The sequence below is a fragment of the Juglans regia genome, chromosome 7 (genome assembly GCF_001411555.2).
Source record: "Juglans regia cultivar Chandler chromosome 7, Walnut 2.0, whole genome shotgun sequence".
NCBI lineage: Eukaryota > Viridiplantae > Streptophyta > Magnoliopsida > Fagales > Juglandaceae > Juglans > Juglans regia.
In genome coordinates this window covers 8077063-8099800 of record NC_049907.1, presented here as the reverse complement: position 1 = coordinate 8099800, position 22738 = coordinate 8077063, and the positions used below count along the sequence as shown (strand labels likewise).

The 22738-nt window shown below is 36.6% G+C and overlaps 2 protein-coding genes across 2 annotated transcripts; one reads left to right on the top strand and one right to left on the bottom strand.

The window, feature by feature from the left end:
* Positions 1–1815: 1815 nt before the first annotated feature.
* On the bottom strand, positions 1816–6960 carry LOC108981667 (disease resistance protein RPV1-like). Its single transcript, XM_018952907.2, has 6 exons — positions 6948–6960; positions 5559–6757; positions 4041–5145; positions 3630–3905; positions 2677–3561; positions 1816–2563 (listed from the first exon to the last, which is right to left on the bottom strand). Exons 2-6 carry the CDS (start codon positions 6059–6061, stop codon positions 1880–1882), a joined length of 3453 nt encoding a protein of 1150 aa, XP_018808452.2. The 5' UTR covers positions 6062–6757; positions 6948–6960; the 3' UTR covers positions 1816–1879.
* Positions 6961–17692: 10732 nt separating this feature from the next.
* On the top strand, positions 17693–22448 carry LOC109018978. The gene is made up of 4 exons (XM_019001180.1): positions 17693–17903; positions 18038–18231; positions 21480–21680; positions 21789–22448. Exons 1-4 carry the CDS (start codon positions 17693–17695, stop codon positions 22446–22448), a joined length of 1266 nt encoding a protein of 421 aa, XP_018856725.1.
* The last annotated feature ends 290 nt before the right edge of the window (positions 22449–22738 follow it).

Sequence of the window (22738 nt, the reverse complement as noted above, 5' to 3'; positions counted from 1 at the left end):
TTTATTACTAACATCATTCATGGAATGAATGGATATAGCCCTTGTAAGGACTCAGAAACTTCAAGCTACGCATAGCGTAAGATATGAGAAGTATAAAACTAGACTCCTTGACTATTTGCACGTTTATTTCATTCTAGATTCCTTCTGAATACATTATATATATTGATTTTGTCTTTTAGTAACTTGTTATGATATAGTTTTTTCTTTAAATGTTGGAAGTCAGGTTTGGGATTGAGCTTAAGTACCCTGAACAACCTTTTCTGAATGCAAAACCACTTCTTTGCTTGCGTAACTTGCTCTGCAACTGAAAGCCAGAGGATTCAGGTAATTTTATTTGACTTTTCTGTCATAGTTCTCTTCTTGTTGAGGATTTTTTTTTTTTGACAAGTTCTTCTTGTTGAGGATGATCTTGCATGAAGTGATCTGTTATCTTCCAATTGTATGATTCAAAATGATTTCTCCATTAGTTTTTTGCTATGTGTTTTTCAAAATGATCTTCTATATAAATTTGAACACACAAACATATATATAAAGTTTTTGTGTAATGTAGCTCTTACCGCAGAGAATAAAATTTTACCTTTGTTGAACCTTAGAACTTCTCATGCATTACATTTTCTGTTTTACTTGTATAAAAAAATATCAAAAACAGAATCGCATGAACGGGAGGAATACTTCATTGATTTGCCTCCTGATCAGCTATGTCAGTTGAAGATCATAGGCTTTTCAAAAGATATCGGGAGTTGAATATCTTTGTTACCATCAATCATGCATCGACTGGAAAACTTGCTCGTGGCCATTGAACTGAAGAACACCTTTTCTTCTGCATTCCCAGAAGGAGCTGAAGTTACATGCCATCGAGTAAGGTCTTCCCACACGTGGTATTAACTTGAGCATTGGCTTTCATAACCTGTGCTCTTGATGAAGGAGAACTTACTGAACAATTCCAATTTGTACATGCTAGCCACTAGGAGCAAGTTACAGGTATCACTGAATTTTAGGCTATGATTTTAATTTTATAAATATTAATATATCTGTATATTTGTTTTCTTTGGTAAGTATAATTTGACATTATTGAATTTGTAATAATAATGTTCGCTTATGCTTTCGCTCTATCGCCACTTCACTTTTTTGGTTTTGAATTATTTAGTTCATGGCAAATACAACTAGTCATTAAATAGTGAAAAGAAATGGAAAACTAATGCGATTAGAACTGCAGACAGTCGGATGGAATTAACAGTGACATATGTGATTAAATAGTGTTTGACTTATTGCGTCAGGCTTTGGGGGACTTGGTAGAGTCTTCTCTGGGTGCCATTCTTCTTGATTCAGGGTTTAATCTGGAGCTTATGTGGACGATAATGCTTTCCTTTTTGGATCCAATCATGAGGTTCTCCAGTTTGCAGGGTCCTTTCAGGGGACTGCAAGAACTTTGCCAATCTTATAATTGCGATCTACAGTTGTCAATTCGCATATATTGCAGATTCACTTTCAAGGTGATTGTGGAAATAGAAGCCCCAGATGTTATTTTTTTGGAGTGCTTGGGAACACAGCAGTCAAAAAAGAAAGATGCAGCTGAGCATGCAGCAGAAGGAGCAAGCTCCTCGAAGGTACACCTTTATATATATATATATATATATATATAAACTCGGAAGGTATTTTTGTAAACTACCTTCGAGTTTTGTTTTGTAGTTCTTGTTCTTCTAGTAAAAAGAAAAGCCCTCTCCATGTAAGGTACCACACAAATATGCTAGAATTTGGATGGATGAACCATCACAAAATAATAGTACTATTGGCAATTCGAGGAGCCTCCGAATATTTCAGGCTAAATAATCATATTTTCATTCATACGAAGCTCAAGTTAAATACAAAATAAAAATAACTACTTTACATAACTGCTCCTCCATACACTTGAAATCAGAAAAACTTTGATTTCCAAAGTTGAAGCAGGCTTCCTTTGTTGTGTGTACAAGTTGGATTCAATGTTGTGATCGTCTTCATAGTCATCATAATCAACACGACGCCTCTTTGAAAGCTGACTTCCACCCATTGGATTTGCTAAATTTCCAATATCTTCAATGGGTGCATTCCAATGGACATCAATATTTTCATGATGGGGCACTTGACCTGCATGATCTTTGGCATTATGTTCATGCTGTTTGTATAACAGATGAACTCCGCAACGTTTGAAGATCATTGAATTTGGATCTTTGCTTTCAAAGATAATCCTCAGATCATCTGCTTGATCTACACTCACAGCTCGTAGGCACGTAATATCTTCTGTTGTTAGGTACCTTAACCATACATGATCTGAATCAATTTCTTCAAATGCTACACGTGCATCCCAATAATTCCTGGCGTATGTATCTCCTCTCATGATTGAAACGGCCAAACTAATAGTTGCAATGGGTTCAATAACAGCACAAAAAGCAATTCCTATGATGTCATCCAAATTATACTGTGGGGCTACTCTAATATCAAATTCACACCGATGACTATTTGAAGTGATCTCCTTGCAATGGTTGAACCAATCTGGAATCTTCTTTCCCGGAAATATCATCTCAGCCTGTTGAATGAATACATCATAAAATATATTTCAACTATATAAATATATATAAACCAATTAGGCACACAAAATGAGTGTAAAAGGAGACGAGAAATATATACATAGGGACTTACTTGATTCCATGCAGGATTTGACATCCAATTTCCCATATTCACTTTATAGCATCTGGCCAAGCCAATCCATTCTAGCCGTGGGAAATTGAATTCTTTTGATATTTCTGGTAAACTTTCCAGTGATATGCATCCACTAGCACTTACCACTTTTAGATTCGGTGGAAACTCTTTAATTTCTTGAAGTTGCTTGCAATCATTCAATGAAACATACCACAATCTAACATATGTTTTGATGCTTGAAGGAATGCTTACGATATCACTGCCTAATAGATCTAAATAGCCCAGTTTGGGAAAGAAATGAAATGGCCCCAAGAAATTCGATTTTGATAGGCCAGAGTTTGTAAGAAATAAATGAAAATTAGAAGCGGTTGAATTTGTGGGTTGTCCATTATGCACCTCCTCCTCCATCCCAAAACTTATAATATTTGGACAATCGTTGAGCTCAATCCACCCTAGAGATCTCAATTGATGAATGCTACTTGGTAGACGCTTAAGGTTTACGCAGCTACCTAGCTCTAAACTTTCAAGCCCAGTGAGGTACCCAATGGATGAAGGCAATTCTTCTATTGTGGTGCCCCTTAAGTGGACTTCACGTAAATTTTCCATTTCACATTCGATTTCAGGAAAGTTTTGAAGGCTTGAGCAATCATTAAGATCAAGGAATCCCAGATATCTCAATTGGAGTCTCCTTGGAAAGCTCTTTAGATTGAAACATCCATTAAATCTCAAGTTAACAAGCTTATCAAGGATTAATCCAACAGAATCATGAACTTCAACTAGATTTTTACAATAGCTAAGATTTATTTTCATCAGATTTGGGCAACTTGAAATATCCGAGAGTTTCGTTATGAATTCACAACCACGGAAATCCATAACCGTCAGATTCTGTTAAAAAGAAAAGAACATCAAACTAAGTTTAAAGAAAGAAATATTGAAAATAATAATAATTGTACCTTAAATTCCAAGCGTATCTCCTGGATTAGACTAAAGGGCATTCGTAGTATAACAAGTCTGTCTCCATGAAATTGTGGCAGAGATTGTAAAGGACATTTAGGCCAATCAAGCACTCTTATTCCATTAGGTAGAGATTTAAGTTCTCCAGAAAACCATGCATTGCGGCATCTAAATAATCGGAGTCTTTTCATCTTCTTGAATGCCTTTGAACTCAAGTGTATCATGTCATCGTCTTCAGGAAAATCTACCACTATTGCTTGAACGTTCTCTGTTCCCTATATAGTATGACAATGTTTAAGTGTGGCAACCATCACAATGTTTATTTTTTTAAACAAAATTATTTATTTATTCATATATATATATATATACATAAATAAAAGTACTATATGTCACATGTGGCAAACAATTACTGTATCTTCCTCCAGTAGATCATGAACGTCTTCATGATTAAACAATCTGCTATGTGCTCCTGGATTTGTGGGTGATTCTTGTCGAACAACTTCTCTACCCATATCTCGTAACAAGTCATGCATTTTTAATATTCCATGGGACTCTGAAATAAGGCACTTCTCCTTAAGTCTTGGGATGCATGAGTTTGGGTAAAAATCAAAACTATCTAGTATCTTAATGACATCATCAAGCCCTTGTCCATTGAAAAAACATGCAATGTCAAGAAAAACATTCTTTTCATTTTCACTTAATCTATCATAACTTGTTCGAAGTATTTTTTGAATATCTTGGTGAGGGATTTTCCTGTACTGATCCAATGCACTTTCCCACTCACTTTTTTCTCTTCTGCCACATAAATCCGAACCAAGCACAGTTAAAACTAGTGGAAGGCTCCCAGCATAATTTATGATCTGTTCTACAAATTCTCCATAACAGTCATTTGGTTTATTTCTTTTGAAAGCATGCCAACAAAATAGTTCAAAAGCATTGTTGTGATTCAATCCCCTCATCTTGTATGTTGAATCAACTCCATGAGTAGTCAATAGGTGTTGATCTCTTGTTGTGATTATGATTCTACTTCCTGTACCAAACCAATCATGACCTCCTGTTAAGGTTTCTAATTGGTTCAAGTGATCTACACCATCAATAATTAGAAGAACTCTTTTAGAACGAAGCCTGTGCTTTATCATAGTGATTCTCGTGTCAATACTATCAACCATCAAACTTTTACAATCTCCAAAGATCTTATAAAGAAGGGTCCCTTGCAGTTGGACCAAACCATGCACTTGATTTGCAGTGTCACTAACATTTTCAAGAAAACAACTAGCTTCAAATCCAAAAGCAATTGAGTTATAAATTGATTTGGCTAGAGTTGTCTTACCAATTCCCCCAACTCCTAAGATCCCTACCATTCGAATGTCATTTGTCCCAACGCTTACATGCAAATTCATGATATCCCGTACTTGGGAGTCTAATCCAACTGGATACTTTGCAACATGTAAATATGAATGATTTACTATTCTTGAGACCTCTTGAACGATTCCTTCAATGAATTTAGATTCGTTCCTATTTATATACAATATAAAGAAAAAGGATTAATTAATGAATACAGCTCTTCGCATGAAAACAAGGAACATAATCTAAATAATTTTTTTCCCACAACCAGAAAATAAACTAAAATAAGAAAGAAAAGGAACATAAGCAGAGCGTATGAGTTGATCAATCTCTACATGTACTTTAGTCTGCGTTCATAAAAAGGCCAAACAAAAACTTAGATTTTTATATAGTTTCATTCAAGTTGTGATTAGTTCAATTTATTCAACTTTAATTTCCAATAAACTTATAAAGAAATTAATGTTTTAGTTCCATATTAAAACCCATATATATACAAGATGCAGACTAGCTAGTGATTCATACATATGATAGAATGGGGGAAATCATGAATGAACAGCACAAATTAATTAAGCAGTTAGAAATACCCATTTCTGATCAAATGGTCTCCAGACAAATTAGCAACTTCTAGTAGGGCATCCTTCCACATCTGCAACTTCATGTGATCTACATTCAATTTCTCTGCATGTTTAGCCAATGCTTCTCCAAAAGTTCCTCTTTGATGTCGAATATCTGATGGATCTACGTGGTAAAACACAGGTAAAACTATTTGTTGCTTTGATTTTTTACACTCAAGAATCTTCACTAACTCAACCAAACACCATGTTGACAATGCATAATTTTTTGAGAGTATAATGATGGAAATCCTTGAATCTTCTATGGCTGGGAGGAGTTTAGTTGAAATCTCATCACCCCTTTTAACTTCATCATCATCTATGAAGGTACGGATTCCCTTTTGAATCAAAGCATGGTATAGATGGGCAGTAAAAGTATCACGGGTATCTTCTCCTCTAAAGCTCAAGAACACATCGTAGAGCCATGGAGAGGTGACTGAAGAAGAAGACGAAGAAGAGATTGTAGATAAGGCCATGGAAGAACTTAGTCAGTGTACGTCTGTAAATCAGAGTTGGAAATCATCGACTCTCCTTTTAAAGGACAATTCCAGGCCATGCCGCTTTCTCACACCATACCTATCCGTTAATGGTATCTTCATGGCAACTCAAGAGAAAGATGCCGCGGGAAGTCAATGCCGCGTTAAGTCATGCATTGAGTCAATGCCGCGTTAAATTATTGAAAGAAAGATGTTCAGTAATGGTGTAGGGGAAGAAGTCGTTCAATACGAAAACAGAGGAATTAAGCTTACGGAAAACAGAGGAACTGTGTCTTCCAAAAACTGTCGCCGAATTGCAGAGAAAAAAAAATAAGAGTCTTTTTTTATTCCAAACTTAATCCTCCATTACAATGATAGCCCAATATTTATGGAGATTACAAAAGGAAAGTAGACAATTGATAAAGGAAACACTCAGAAAAGGAAACAATAAATTGAAAACAAATCAAAGTAAATCATCCTGAAAACAGAGACAATTCTAAAGGTAAGTTGACGCGGTAACTTCAGGCTTGATAACTCCATCTTCACACCAATTACTTGCATGTTCCAAAATCATTGGAAGCCGCTGCCTCGTTGGTTGTACTTGTATCCATGTCCTGCATCAAGTAACTTCTTGGCAATTTCCTTGCAACTTCTTCTAACTTTAGATGCCATTTTCACACAGTTTTCTCATGAGTTCTGGAAAAAAAAAAAAAACGAAAAAACGAAACAAATTATAGATAATGAAAGGATGGTTTAAATAATTTAATGTCATAAAAGAGATGATAAATTATAAAAGAAGAATGATTAACCCGCAAAGATTTGCTCTTTTCATTGACAAAATAATCAAAAGTTAAAACCTTATTTTTAAGAATAAAATTAAAATTACCATGGAATTTAAGTATATAAAAAAATCACATAGACATTTCCCAATTAAGAACTCTGAAAATGATCACATATACATATGCATTACTATTTTAAAAGAATAATAATATAATAATTATCATTAACGTCCCATCTTCTAACATGTATACATTGGATCTAATTAATCGCTAGAAATAGATAAGTCTGGTGTCTATCATACCCCAAAGTAAACTGCCAAATCTTTTTTCTTTTTTTGTTGATATAAGGAACTTCATTCATAGATAAACTTCAAATTACACATGAGAATTGCCCAACCAGACATACTGAGCAACAAAATAAGGAATGGAATGCATCCACATCTCCACATCTTGTACTCTCCAAGCATGTCTTGCTAAAAAGTGAGCCACTTGATTCCTCATGCGTGGAACATGTTGTACCCAATATTCTTGGAATTGCTTTAGCATATTCTTCACCTTAGAGATGAGATTGCTTAGCACTGATAAGGATTCCCCAGTTGCTTGTAAAGTCTCGACTAAGATCAAGCTGTCACTTTCTAAGATGATCTTTGTTATTCCCAGTTGAGAGTTAAATTGCAATCCTCTAAACATTGCCAATTATTCCACTGATTCAGCTTCCAACACCTCATGTTCTGATTTGCAAATTGCCATGACAACCTGACCATTCTCATCCCTTACTACAGCCCCCACACATGCCTTTTGATAATCAAAGAACATTGCATCATCTACATTTACTTTAAAGAAACCTGTGGGAGGAGCATTCCAGCACGGAATAGGTTTAAGACCTGGTGGTTTAGTGGAGGATGAAACTGAATTCTGCAGACTCAATGCATGATTGATCACAGATTTTGAAGACAACTTTGCCTGCTCATAAATCAGCTTATTACGCCTATACTAGAAGGCCCATGCAATGAGAGAGAATCTTTCTAGCCGTGATAAGTCTCCAACATCCAAAATTTGCCTTGCTACACCTTTTACAGAGACAACAGGAGTAAATGTCCTCATAATAGGCATAACAGATATCCAAACAACAAGAATATTAGGACAATTAATAAGAGCATGAGGGAGATCTTCACTCTGAAAGCCACATAAGTCACACTAAACAAATTTCAAAACCCTTCTTTTAAATAAATTCTGTTTAGAAGGCAACCTGTTCTTACAAACCCTCCATACAAAAATCTTGATCTTTTGAGGGATATGCATTTTCCACAGAGATTTCCATAGTTTCTTATCTTCGTAGGTTGTAGAATTTTCTGGTAAACCCTGAGATGCCATAGCTTTCAAGAAACGATATGCACTCTTCACAATAAAGTTGCCACTTCTCTCATGTCTCCAAAACCATACATCCTCATACCTGCCAAGACTTAGAACAATCTTTAAGATATCAACAGCAATATTTGGATTGAAGAGGGCTCTAACCTGCTCAACATCCCACCACCTCGATTGGCTATCAATTAGACTTGCAACCTTTACTGATAGATATGTCTCATCACTAAGAACCATTTTTTACTTCAAGGCATGATGTCTAGGCACCCATATATCCTCCCAAATTCTAGCAGTGTTCCCATTTCCAAATCTCATTTGACAACCTCTTAGCAAGATCCTTCTAGCCTCCCATATCCCTTTCTATGCATAAGATGGGTTAAAACCCAGTTTTGACTCGAAGAATGAACAATGAGAAAAATACTTAACTTTATACACTTGATGGAGTAATGAATCTTCATTCTTTAAAACCCTCCAAGCTTGTTTTGCAAGTAGAGCAGAGTTAAACAATTTCAAATCTTGAAACCCCATTCCACCTCTAGTTTTTGATTCACAAAGCTTATCCCATTTGCACCAGTGAATTTTCCTCTCCTCAGTTCTCTTGCCCCACCAAAACCGAGCCATTAACCTCTCCAAATCTTTACATAAACTTATTGGCAATTTAAAACAACTCATTGCATAGGAGGGGATAAAAAAATTTCTTCCATACTCTTCCTCTAATTTTAGCAAATGCTACTGATTTTGATTTCCCCACAACAGGGGCCAATTCCAGGTATTTTTCATACTGTTGAGTTGAGCTACCCCCACATAGATAAGATACTCCTCTTGATAGATTTTGTTACATTTTTACTAAATCAGATGAACAAAAATGATAATGAAAAATATATATTAAACTTGTTATAAACTTTATTGTAAAAGATTTGACTAATTTTATATCACTAGTGATTGTCAAATATGTAATAAATATAATTTTGTTTTATTTTGAATTTTAATTAATCAATTAGTTCAAGATTTCGTATAATTCTTTAAACCAATATTTAGATCAGATATATAAACATAACATGTCAACCTAATTACTATATCATTTAAAATTCATATTGGATATTATAAATTTTATCGACTCTCTTTAAATTATATATAAAAAATATTTAGATCGAAAGAATTATATTTACATTACTTTTTATTTTTTTTATTTTTATATCACTTTCCCGTCAACAAAGCTGGGTTTGAAAGGGAATAAGGTCTGCGTCTGGAGTCTGGACTATTTCTCACCTACTCTACGGTTTTCTTATTCACTGTTTCTGTACTCTGTGTACAATTGTGTCTGACTCTGAATTCTGACTCTGAATGGCCCTCAAAATTGACATGCGGTGCAATTGGATTCCTGCCCGAGAAGACCAACTGTTTGATAAATGGAAAAGTCTAAAGGCAGGCGGTTTAGAATAGTGTACTATTCAACGGATTATAGCCTTTTCCTTGTTTAGATTAGTGTCCTTCACCCGAGAATTGAACAGACAAGAGAGAGTGAGCGAGAGAGATTGAATAGATGGTGAGGGAATGGAAGGAAGCAGCACGAGGGGATGGAGGCAGCAACGCTGAAAGCTTAAGCAATAGCAGTGCAGTTTTGATTTTCTGGGGTGCGTTGGTCATGCTTTCTCTGATTACAGCTATCATCTTTGCCTGTGCAGATGGTGCATCCAAAGACAAAGACTCTACAGCCCACACCGATACCTATGGCACAGCTTGTGCTGCCGGCTGTGGTGGTTGATTACTCTTTCCCATCATCGCTCTCTGCATCGATGAATGAGATTCAGAAGCGATATGATATCTGTTGCCAAGCATTGCTTCCTTTTTGTTTTGAAGTTATTCATGTGAGAGCTATTGTTAGTTTCTTCCAACCATTTTGTTAGATACTGCAATCCATTTTGTTAGTTTCTTCAGTGTTGTTGATTAAATGGATTGCCTTCCAATTATATATATATATATATATATATATAGTTTCTACCAAGTTCGATTCATATATAAATATATACAAATGGTTTTGCTTGTATGGAGTTACCCAATATATATGGTTGTGATTGAATGCATAACTTCATGGTCGTATGAACTGATAATTGGGTGTGAATGAAAACCAATACGAGAGTACGCAAGCGCTATATAATCACTTTGAAAAAAGTGAATAAATACGAGATCCACATAAAAAATAATAATTTTTTAATAATAAATCTTACTTTTTTTTTAAAACGACTGCAATTCTGTGGTGAGTACACAGTTTCAAGTAGGGAGCAATTCTGTGGATGATGGAACTAAACAGTAGCTGACATGTCTGAACGAAGTGGATCAAAAAGAAACTCCAAATTTTCCAAGAGGAAATAGAAATGAAATGCTAATTTTGTCCGGGGATTGAACGCCACAACACTTTTTCCTTGATCTTGTGCGCTGTCATTGTCTTTTCCTAATGAAATTGCATTTGATCTATTAACAAAAGAAAGAGAGGAAAAGGGAAAGAAAAAAATCTTCCCAAAGGAGATCATCCCTTATCTCTGCTTTCTTTTATTTCAAGTGGCTAATAGTTTGTGCCAATCTTTCCCATATTTTTTAACGTTTAACATGACCATCAAACCACACACCAAATTAAAGCCTTATTCGTAAAAGAACAAAAAAAAGAACTTTGAAAAGTTTGAATTGTGTAAGAATGGAAAAACATAGAGCGCCCTATAAAATAAAGAGATCATACCAAATTCATGTGTTTCTGAAAACATGTGTGTATTGTTATTGCAACTACAAGGAAATCAACTATTGACTTTTGCTAGTGAAGTAAAGTCGCCACAACAACATATATAATTGTTGCAAATACCTTCAACCGACAATTTTTTGACATCGATTATACATTTTCGATGCAAAAAATAGTATTACCAGCCCTACAAATTAAGTCGCAAAAAACCGCCGTAAATAATGCTTCCCCTTGATGGTGTATGGTGCTGCAAATGCTTATTATCGAAGGTTTTGTATCGTGCAAATATGTATTGATCGCCGATAATATTGATGAGTTTATTTGGCAACGACAATAACCTACGAAATAGATGAGTAATACCGTCGTAAAAGGTTTTGGAATTGCTGCAAAAACCTTTTTTTTTTTTTTAGCGATATAGGATTTCGCTAGTAAAGGTTTCTCCAAATGTGTCGATTCCCTCAGATTTTTCCTGACGATTTCTAGGTAAACGCTGCAAATATGCTTGGTTATTTCCAGCAATCTCGAGATGCCGCTGGAAATAATGTATATTACTGACGATTTTGTTCATCATCAAGATACATAGCAGTTGGCTTCGAATTGTAGACTACACATGGATCTTTTGAAGCGAAATTGATATAAATCGCTGCAAATAAAAAATTTCCTATACAGTGTAAATTACATGCTATGGCTTGATTAATATTGATGGCCATCCTGTTATGATCCTTCCTAATTACCCCCGATTTGGCAACCATCCTATTACCTTACTGCTCAAAGTGGACCTTGTGCCTAAATAACACAAAAAAACTCCCACCACAGTAGCATAACTCCGTTTATACTCAACACCATGCATTTTTAATAACTACTACTATATATCTTTGATATAAACATTCCAAAATGAGGAAATCTACTCAATTAATATGAAATAACTGGAAGTAGCCCTTGCATTGAAAACTCAATCTGATTATGAAATCTGAAAACTATATTAGTAAGCTAAAACCACCAGCACCTTGTTGAAGTTGCCATCTCTTATCAAAGGAGTTTTTTCACCAATAGCCTACTTCAGAGTTGTATGCAACACACCAATTAATTGCAGAAGACATGTTATGAGACTCCCTTTGTGAATGCATGTCTGACATTAAGCTACACAATGTCTTGTCATACTCACGCTGCCTCTCCAGAAGTAATCTAACATCTCCCTTCAATTCCTCAAACTGAGTCTTGTAATACTCAGCCTCTTTTGTGTCTTTCCACTTCTTCAGCATAACGTTTGTCCCATTCACGCTCATGTCTGCTCGTAGATTCCGGTATTACCATCGACTCTCCTAGACCCCTAGCATATCCTGGTCTATGTGCTAGGACCTCCCTAAATATAGATGTTGCTGCCTCTTAAGTACGTTCCTCAGGGGTAATATCATCCATCTTGCCAACCATTTGCGTCTACATATAGTGTAAATTAAACAATAACTTGTTCTTTAGTTTGCACAAGAGTGTATTAATGCCACTTAATATATTGGCCAATAGGCCATACACGTTAAAACTGATTTTATAAAAATTCTCATATAAAGCTCTTCTGTCATGAATGTCATGAATGTCACGAATTTATTATTCTTCCTAGACTAACAGACTTCCTTGTAGGACTCTATCAAGTTTGGTGTAGTCAAACGATGTTCACCAATTAATAACTATTAAAATTGTACATATGTAGAGTGCTATTCCTAAATGTAACTCAGCAGAATTTTGTAGGTGGGCAACAAACATAATTCGCAACGTTGAATACGTAATAAAGATTTGTTATAATTCACAACATTTTAAATATAAACATGTATCTGTACTAGCATGCTTGCATATTCACTAATAATTGGAGGCTGATCATATTCACTAATTTAGAGATATTTTAATTATCACGTTAAATAACTATTTCCATACCATTTTCATTATCATTGTCGTCTCTACTTGTGTTGCCACCCAATATTGGATTTGCAACTTCTGTCTCAAGCACTATGCTTGGAGGCTGCATCGAGTCGTCAGAGCTAGCATCGTTTTGATTATCGTTCGGGGTCCATGATGAAAGTATTGGTGGACGTGGTCGTCCTCTCATTGAGTAAGGCCCAGATCGTCTGTACCCTCCACCCCGTCTGAATCCTCTTCCTCGTCCACTTTGTGCCATATATGCTATACTAAAACCTGGAAATCAAGAGACTTTTAGGTTTCATGTCTAGTGGGCATTTCAACTACTTCTTCACAATGGACTGAAATTGTTAACATTCAGTCATGAAGTTATAACATCTGATTTGAACATAGAAATCCCTGCTCTATATAAAAAATACTGTACTTTTTGCCCCCATTGATGACCCCTTTAAATAGTACTAACCGAAGCAGCTCCCGTTTGTAATTTCAATCGAAAAAACCATTCATGAATGGTTAATTTCTGTTTTTCTGATTCCACTGTTCCAGATCAGTCATTTGATGTGCAACTAAATTAATGTAGTACAAATACAACTCAACTGTTCACTCACATATTGGGCACAGAAACAGAACCCGAGTGGATGAACAAGTGCTTGGATTAATTCCCACCAAACAGACACTTACAAGAAGAGAATGAAATGTTGCGGTATCAGTAGCTCTTCCATGTCATTATCTGAAATGGAAGAGACCTATATTCCCAAATGGATACATTGGTTAGTACAATTTTCACAGGTTCATTTATTTTTGGCAAATGATGCAGTTTTTGACATGTATTCATCTCTACTCAAGCATGTTGGAAGGCTAAAACTTGTTTCCAGCACATAACCAAGCAATATTTCCAGTGTATAAGCCTCCTCTACATTACCTAGTATTAAACAAACTTATCTTTTTGTAGTACAATTATATACATGTACACTGACGTAAACAATTAGAGACAGAACACGAGTGTATACATAAAGTATTATTACACTTTCCACAAACAGAAACAAGAAGATGAGCATGAAATGTTTGGGACATTCTTAGCTCTTATATCTCATTATTGAAATGGAACAATCGTATGGTTGCTAAAAATTCTGGTTTAGTACAATTTACACATGTTTATTGATTTTTGGCAAAGTATGTAGTTTTGACATTTACTCATCTCAACCATGCATGGCAGGAAGACTCACACTTGTTTCCATGGCATTAGCAAGCAATTATTACTAGTGAAACGCCCCGTCCTTGTAGGTCCGGAGAATTATCTCTTGTAACCTAAAACCATCTCCTATGACATATTTATATACTTCAAATTTTCCATAAAATACAAATTCATTTATTCAAACCAAAAATATATGTTATTCCGCTAGGACTCCAAAAAAATACCACAATGAAATCATTTTAAAACATTTAATTTCAATATAACTTAACATAAAACACTCAAAAATAAAAAGGAACCCAATAGAAAACAAGCCCACGTGGCCCAAAGTAAAGACAACCCATTTTTAAAATCCTCAAAATTAGAATTTCATAAAAAACCTCATACTTCATGATAAGCCTTACTTTTTTTTTTAAAGAGTTAGGGTTACATGTCCAATAGTAACTCCTCCCTAGTTTTGTTAATAAACCCTCACTTTTGGCGGAGGAATACCTTGGAATACAATAAACTCACTACTTTTCCAAAAACTTTACAATGTATAAATAAAAAAATTAAAGCCTATGAATATGACTCTACACCTTTACAATAGGAATTTGGCAACACTGAAGAATATCAACATGTGCAATATTTAATTTTTTCTTTCTCCTCATTTTTATAGATATGTTCCTAAACCAAAACAAAATCTGCTCCCAACACGCTTGGATCAACATCTTTCTATTCTCCATGCGTAACTTACGCCGACGAATCCATACAATAAAAACAGGCGTGATGCCTTTTAGATGATCTAGCTGCGAAATCCTTCTACCTCTAGAAACCCAATTCCACAACCTTTCTCTACAGCTTTGCTGCTGTTCAAATTCAACCTCCAACATATCTGAAGCCTTTCTCCACATCTGCAACGCAAAATCGCCCTCTCCCAATACATGATCCATTGTTTCAATCTTTGGCTGCTCACAACATACACACGCCGAGCATAAGGAGATGCCCAGGTGTTGAATATTGGTATCTACACTTAAAGCCCCTTGTAATCCTTTCTAGCATATAAAAGAAATTCTGAGAGGAATACGAGGATCCCAAATAGCATTTGCCCACCTAACTTCCTCATTTCTTGTTCTGTAAATCTCTCATCCAGATTTAATAGTGACATTCGAATTATTTGAAGCCTTCCAATACACCTTATCTTTCAACTCCAGCCTGCCCAACTTCACCTTCAAACAAACATACCGAGCCTTCTCTCTACCTATTATCTCCGTGTGCCGTTCTTCATGCCACTCTGTTCCTGAAATCATCTCTCGCAATATTAATTTTGGTTTATCACTCCCACCTGCTTGCCCAGAATACCAAGACCAGACCAATTCTCCCACCAAAAAGGAATTTGTGCCTCATTTATACGCCACCGTAATTGCTCCACGACCGCCACAAAACATGATGCCATCGACTTCCATAAAGGAGAGGAATTCCACTTAAACACTTCTTGTACCGGGTGATGTTTTTTACAATACTTTTCGTTGAGGGAAAAATTAGTTGATTGGCATATTCTTGTGAAAACTATGTAAACCTGTGTTGTAACAAGTGTGTAGTGTGTCAAAGTTACAAAGGGAGGGCCAACTCAAGTCAGAGAGTTCGCTCGAAGTGGCTCGACATTTCGCTCAAGCGAACTTCAAGTCAGAGACTTCGCTCGACATTGCTCGACACTTCGCTCGAGCTACATTGAAGTCTGAGAGTTTGCTTGACTCGGCTCGACACTTTGCTCAAGCAAACTTCAAGTCAGAGAGTTTGCTCGACATTGTTCAACACTTCACTCAAGCTACATTCAAGTTAGAGAGTTCGCTTGACTTGGCTCGACACTTGGCTCGAGCAAAACTAAGTTCGCTTGACACTTCGCTCGAGCCAATGTTCTGGAAACCTAATTCTCTTAGGTTTGAGTGCCTCTTTCCTTATTTGTATAAAAGGAAACCTTTTGGTCTTTCCTTTGGGTGGAGAAATCAGAGCAAAACACAACCTCTTTCCAAGAGCACATGAGAGAGTTTTTCTCCCCACATTCAAGTTGCATATCTCTTGGAAATTATACCTCCACCATAATACACTCAAAATCAAACAACGTCAAAGTCCATTGAAGTGGACATGTTGATTGTCTGGAAAGTTTCCGGAGCTGCTGTTGATGCAGAGATTAGAGGTTCTCATGGGAAGCTATAGAAGGTCGGAGTTCCGACACTACATGCGTGTAGAGATCGAGTGGGTCACTCGTGATGTTGCAAGCCGAGTTTAGGAACTACAAGTTTTGTGAGTGTCTCTAAATTGGTTGTAATAAACTTTTTCTATAATGGATTTTAGGTGGTGCCTTACACCTGAAGTGGTTTTAGAATTTGAAGAAGTTCTTCAAATGAGTTTCTACTTCGTGACCAAAATCATTGTGTTGATTGTTTGTGTTAATTGATTAACTGTTTGTTTGTCTCTATTGTTGAAAAGACCATCAAAATTGGATTACACCTATTCACCCCTCTAGGTGTAGTGATTGGTAGAACCACTGTTTTTTCAATTGGTATCAGAGAGGGTTCACTCTGCTGGGATTAAATTCCTAAGTGTGATCCTGCTGTAGTGGTTCAGATGGATAAGTCTCAATCTCTCACATCGCCACAATATTTTGATGGAAACAACTACGCTTATTGGAAAGTTCGAATGAGAGCATTCCTAAAATCTGTGGATGAACGAGTGTGGGTTCCGTAACAAATTGATGGAGAGAACCAGTTACTATGATTGAAGGAGTTCAAATTCCCAAAAGTGTGGATAACTACTCTAGAGATGAATTAAATGAGTGTGGTTGGAATAACAAAGGCCTGAATGTGATTTTCATGGCTGTGTCCCAGGAGGAGTTCAAGCGAATCTCCATGTGTGAGGATTGTAAAGAAACTTGGGACATTCTTGAGGTCACCCATGAAGGTACCAAGGTTGTAAAGAATTCTAAGCTTCAAATGCTGACCACGAGTTTTGAAGAACTTAGAATGAAGGATAATGAAACATTTGATGCTTTTTATGCCAAACTAAATGATGTCGTCAATTCTCGTTTTAATTTAGGGGACAGAATTTCTGAGAACAGAATTGTGAGAAAAGTTCTCAGATCACTTCCTGAGAGGTTTCGTCCAAAAGTTACTGCCTTTGAAGAAAGCAAAGATTTGGACAGTATGAGAATTGAAGAGTTGGTGGGCTCTCTGCAAACATATGAACACACTCTTCCTGTGGATAAGAAACACAAGTCCATAGCCCTCAATACCATTAGAGAGGAGTCAAATGAATCATCCGATGAGTCGGCTATGAGTGACAGAGAAATAGCATTTTATGCTAAGAAGTTCAGGAAAATGTTTGTGGCTAAAAACAACAAGAACCAGAGGCCAGAGAAGAAAAAGTTTGAAAGATATAATAGAGGCTCAAGTTCAGGGAACAAAGAGAGAAGCACTGAGAAGTACACTAGAGTAAATAAAGACAATGTACAATGAAGGGTACAGTGTCATGAATGTCATGGATTTAGACACATTCGTCTGGAATGTGCAAATTACAAAAAGACAAAAGAAAGAGCTAAGATTGCATCTCTAGGTGAGAGTGAGTCAGAGTCGAGTGAATCATCAGATAACTCTTCTCCAAAAAGAAATCTTAACTACATGGCATTCACTGCCTCTGTTAGCAGCAAAAGTCAATGTAGTGAACCAGTGTCTGATGATGGGAGCATATCTGGAAATGAATCTGGGTATGAAGATCAGTTGCAAGAAGTCTATGAGAAGCTGTACAAGGAATGTGTTAAATTGAGAAAACTCAACAAAGCGCACATTGAGGAGATAGACTTCAGCAAACGAGAAAATGAAGGGCTTCAAGGCAAATTAAATGAAGCCATTGATCTAACTAATTAGTTGAAAATGAGGAATGTTTCTCTAGAAGAGGAATTAAAAAATCAGGAAAGTGAGATGATTTTGTTGAAGGATAAACTAAATCCTTGTCTACTGGAAAAGAAAAGCTGGATGAAATCCTGAGGTCAGGAAAGCCTCTTGGTGACAAGAGTGGGCTAGGATATGATACAGAGAAATCTGATGCAGCTACTACATCGAAAGTCTCCTATAAGAATGGGAGGAAAACTGTGTTTGTTCGTGAGTCAACTACAAATGAGAATGCTAACCCATCTAACAAGGGTAAGAAATCCTCTCATGTAAAAATGGGTGTTCGGTCTCACGATAAGTCAAGAGTTCAAAATACAAGCCCTGTTTGTCACCACTGTGGTAAGACTGGTCATGTTGTAGGAGACTGTTTTAAATTGAAGAGATACACCATGTATGATCATACACGCTCTCAAAGTATAAGTTTGTACTCTCCAAAAATGGGTAAAAATCCCATAACTGCTCCTAAGTATGCCTCATCTTTCATGGGATAAAGAGATCGCAAAGAGAACTACGTGTGACATAATTGTGGTAAGGCTGGTCACATTCGACCAAACTGCTATGAGCTTAGGAGGAATTGTAATAACCGGGCTCCAGGCCTAGCCCTTTTGGAAGGCAACCGGATGCATGAAGCCAGCCCACCCCACGTTCTTGTCGTCGTTTTGGTAAGTGTTTTCTTCTCATTTGAATTTCCTTTCCTTTCCGTCGGTTTCTTCTTCCTTCTTTTCTCTTTCTTTTCTTCATTCCTAGCTGCCCTGCTTTTCCCCACGTCGTATGATTTTGTGCAGTTTCCATCACAGAAATTCCTTCCCGCATCACATTTGAAACACCCAGTTTTTTTTATTTCTCTACACAGAATTCTGGTTTGGTTGGCACTGCTGTCCCCGTTAATCTTCAAGCCTCTCACCGCGGGCTTGGTTGCACGGTAGTGAGTTTTCCTCTTCCCTTCCGTTGCTTCTTTGTGCCTCTTAGATGACATTGTAAAATTTTTCCTTTGGGATTCGGTTTGTGCAGCTTTTCTGTGGGTCTCGGTTTTTGCCTCTCGTTCTCTGTTTATTTTTTCTATCTTCACCAGCAGTTCGTGAGTTTTTCTCTTTGGGCTTGGTCACTTTGCGGCATAATTGTGGGTATCAAAAGTCTGTGTGCCGTGGTTGGGATTCCTTCTCTGAGTTCTTGAGATTATTTTCGGTAACTTCCGCCCACCCATTAAATCCTTAGTTTCTCTTAATTCTTACTTGCTGTTACACATTCCATAAATCATTTTATTTCTTTCCTTCGGTTTGTCTATCGCACACACACACACTGCTTTGTTTAGCCGTGCATCACACTTAGTCATAAATTCTCCTTTGCACAGACCACTAGTTTCTTTTCAGTAGAAGATTTTGTGAAGTTTATTTTTGGGTTGATGTATTATTTGTTGGAGCGGTGGAGTGTGTTGGAATTATGGATGTTGAGGAGTATAATTTTGGATGATTTGTGAGACTGTTTTTGAATTATTATTTGAGACTTTTTGGTGTAAAATGATGGGTGTTTTGGAACAAGTTGTATTGAATTGTCGTGCAAGTTTTGAATTTTTGAATGACTAGAGTATTGATGCGTGCACTGAAATTGTTTTATTTGAAGGTTGGAAGTGAAGTTTGGGTTGGGTTATGTGTTAATTATTGGAGTTGCTGTTGTTGGTTTTGGAAATAATTATAGTTGGTTTGGTGTTAATAGAGGGTGGTGGCTGTTTTAGGTTTTAAATGCGAATGGTTTGAAGAGAGAGTTGTTCGGGTTTAATTGTTAGGATAGTTATTGAGCTGTGAATGGATTGTTTTGATTTATTACTCAATAAATAGCAACCTACTAGATTGGTTATTAAATGTTGGATATATGTCCTTTTTGTTTAGGTGGTGTTACTATTAGAGTTCCGGCTCAAGGTGTTGATAATAGGAAGAAGTCAGGTAAGTGGGGTTCATATACTAGTTTTGCATAAAAGAAATGAAATGAGGTCGACTTTGAAAATATGCATGTTTGTTTGAAAAGAAATATGAAACGACCTCAAATGTTTGTTCTGCATATGCATAAATTCTATATAAGAGAAAGTGTTTTTCTATCATGACTGGTGTAGACATGAGCTCCTTTTGTGCACTTTATTTCTGAACTATGCAACAGAGCGAATAAGGAATTCTAAAAGTTTTGTTATGAGCCAATGAAAATATTTTGATTCTGTTTAGTCGAACATGTGAAGCGATCTAAAGCAATTAAGTATTTTGTTTTGATATGATGAGTCATCTGAAAACCTTGGCATGAAGTTCTGATTCTGTATATGATTGTAATCGGATTTCCGATGAAATCTGTTTTGTTTCTGTTAAGGCCTAGCCACGGGTATAATGGTGGTTTATAACCCTACCACAAGGGTGAAACATGGTATACGGCCTAGCTACGGGTATAATGGTGGTTTATAACCCTACCACGGAGGTGAAACATGGAATATGGCCCAGCCACGGGTATAATGGTGGTCTATAACCCTACCACGGGGGTGAAACATGGAATATGGCCAAGCCATGGGTATAATGGTGGTTTATAACCCTACCACGGGGGTTAAACATGGTATTGTCCTGATGTGATACTTAACGATGATATGATTATAATGTTTCAGTTTAGAAATGCCAACGGATTTTCTTTTTGGAATAAATTTATTTTTCTGGAAATTTCGCTCTAATGTTTTTGTATAAAGTTTTGTTTATGCCTTCTGAAAGTAAATGTTTTGTTCTGCTTATTAAATGTTATAAATGCTCATGTTTACATGCTAGTATATGCTCTCTACTTGCTGAGTTGTTGATAACTCACCCCTTTAATCTTCATAATATTTCAGATGACATTGATGGTTCAGCTGAGGATCAGTATTAGAGTTTATGGAGAAGATTAGCAGTGAATGGCTGTTGGGTATCTCGTGGTATTAGTGTTGATGTTGGAAGTTATTTATATTTCTTAAGTTTGCTTCAATGGATTTAGACGGTTTATGGAGACTTATGTTAATGTTTCATTATTTCTAGTTTGTTATTTGAGACATGAAGAAGAGTTGAATTTATTTGAGTTGTTGGATTGAAAATTGGACAGATGAGTTTATATGGTTTATTTAATTGAAGTATTTACGTTTGATTTGAGGTTTGAGAAAATATATATTCTTGAATTTGGAAGTACTCTAGCCTTGTTAGAGTTGATTATTAGGTTATATGAGTTAACTCTCCGGACCCTCGAGGACGGGGTGTTACAGGAATCCCATGAGAGATGGAAATAGTGAATCAAGAAGAGGGCATTTGAATCTTTGGAGTCAAGTCAGGGCCTTAACTAGACAAAATGAGATGCTCAATGTTAAGATAGACCAACTGTCAACTAGCAAAAAGGACAGCTCTCCAAAAGTTAGAAACATGTGGGTTAGAACTGGAAAAAGACACACGTGCCATGTGGCATACATTGCTCTGAAGACCAGAGACACCTATATGTGGTACCTTGATAGCGGTTGTTCTTGCCACAGTCAGGTGATAAAAGCCTATTTAAAATAGTTGAAGAGTACAAGTGTGGAACAGTAACATTTAGAGATGGTGGAAAAGCTGATATAATAGGAAGGGGTGAAATTGAAATGCCTAGACTGCCCGTCTCGAGAGAAGTCCTGTTTGTTGATGGATTAAAAGCAAATCTCCTCAGTATAAGCCAAATGTGTGACAATGGTGCAGAAGTCCGTTTTTCAAAAGATATGTGCATTATTTCAGATAATAATGAAAATTGCATGATGCAGGGAACAAGGACATCTGATAATTGTTATGGCATTGCCCCTAAACCTTAGTACAGTTGCAATAGTGCTAAGAGTGAGGCTACTGACCTCTGGCATCAAAGACTTGGACAAGTGAATCACAAAAATCTGTCTAAGATTGCCAAGAAAGAGATGGTGGCAGGATTGCCTGAGCTAGGTAAAGTAGAGACTCCTGTTTGTGGGTTATGTCAGTTGGGAAAACAAGTTAGAATAGCACACGAGAACACAACAGCTATCCTGACCGAACGTCCATTAGAGTTGTTGCACATTGATCTTATGGGACCCTCTAGAACTAAGAGCCTGGGGGGAAAGAAATACATACTGGTAATGGTAGATGATTTCACCAGATACTCCTGGGTAGAATTTCTGAGAGAAAAAGGTGAAGCTCCTAATGTGATTAGAACTTTGTGCAAGAAACTTCAAAATGAGCAAGGGAAAGCAATAGTCAGAATTATGAGTGATCATGGAAGAGAGTTTGAAAACTCAAATCTTGAGAGTTTCTGTGATGAAGAAGGTATCAGTCAAGAATTTTCTACCCCTATCACTCCACAACAAAATGGAGTGGTCGAAAGGAAGAACAGAGTTATTCAAGAAATGATACGGGTCATGATACACAGTAAAAATGTACCTACTCACTTCTGGGGAGAAGCTATGAACACAGCATGCCATATTGTGAATAGGGTTTATCCATGACCAAACACTTCCAAAACACCATATGAGATGTGGAAAGGAAAGAAACCTAATGTGAAATACTTCCGGGTGTTTGGAAGTAAATGCTACATCTTGAGAGATAGGGAAAACTTAGCTAAGTTTGACCCTAAAAGTGATGAGGGGATATTTCTTGGATATTCCAGAAATAGTCGTGCTTATAGGAGCTACAATCTACGCATCCAAACCGTTATGGAATCCATAAATGTGGTGGTGAATGATGCTCCTGGAGAGGAACTGAACAAGGAAGAGCCAACTCACCCACCGAGTGAAAC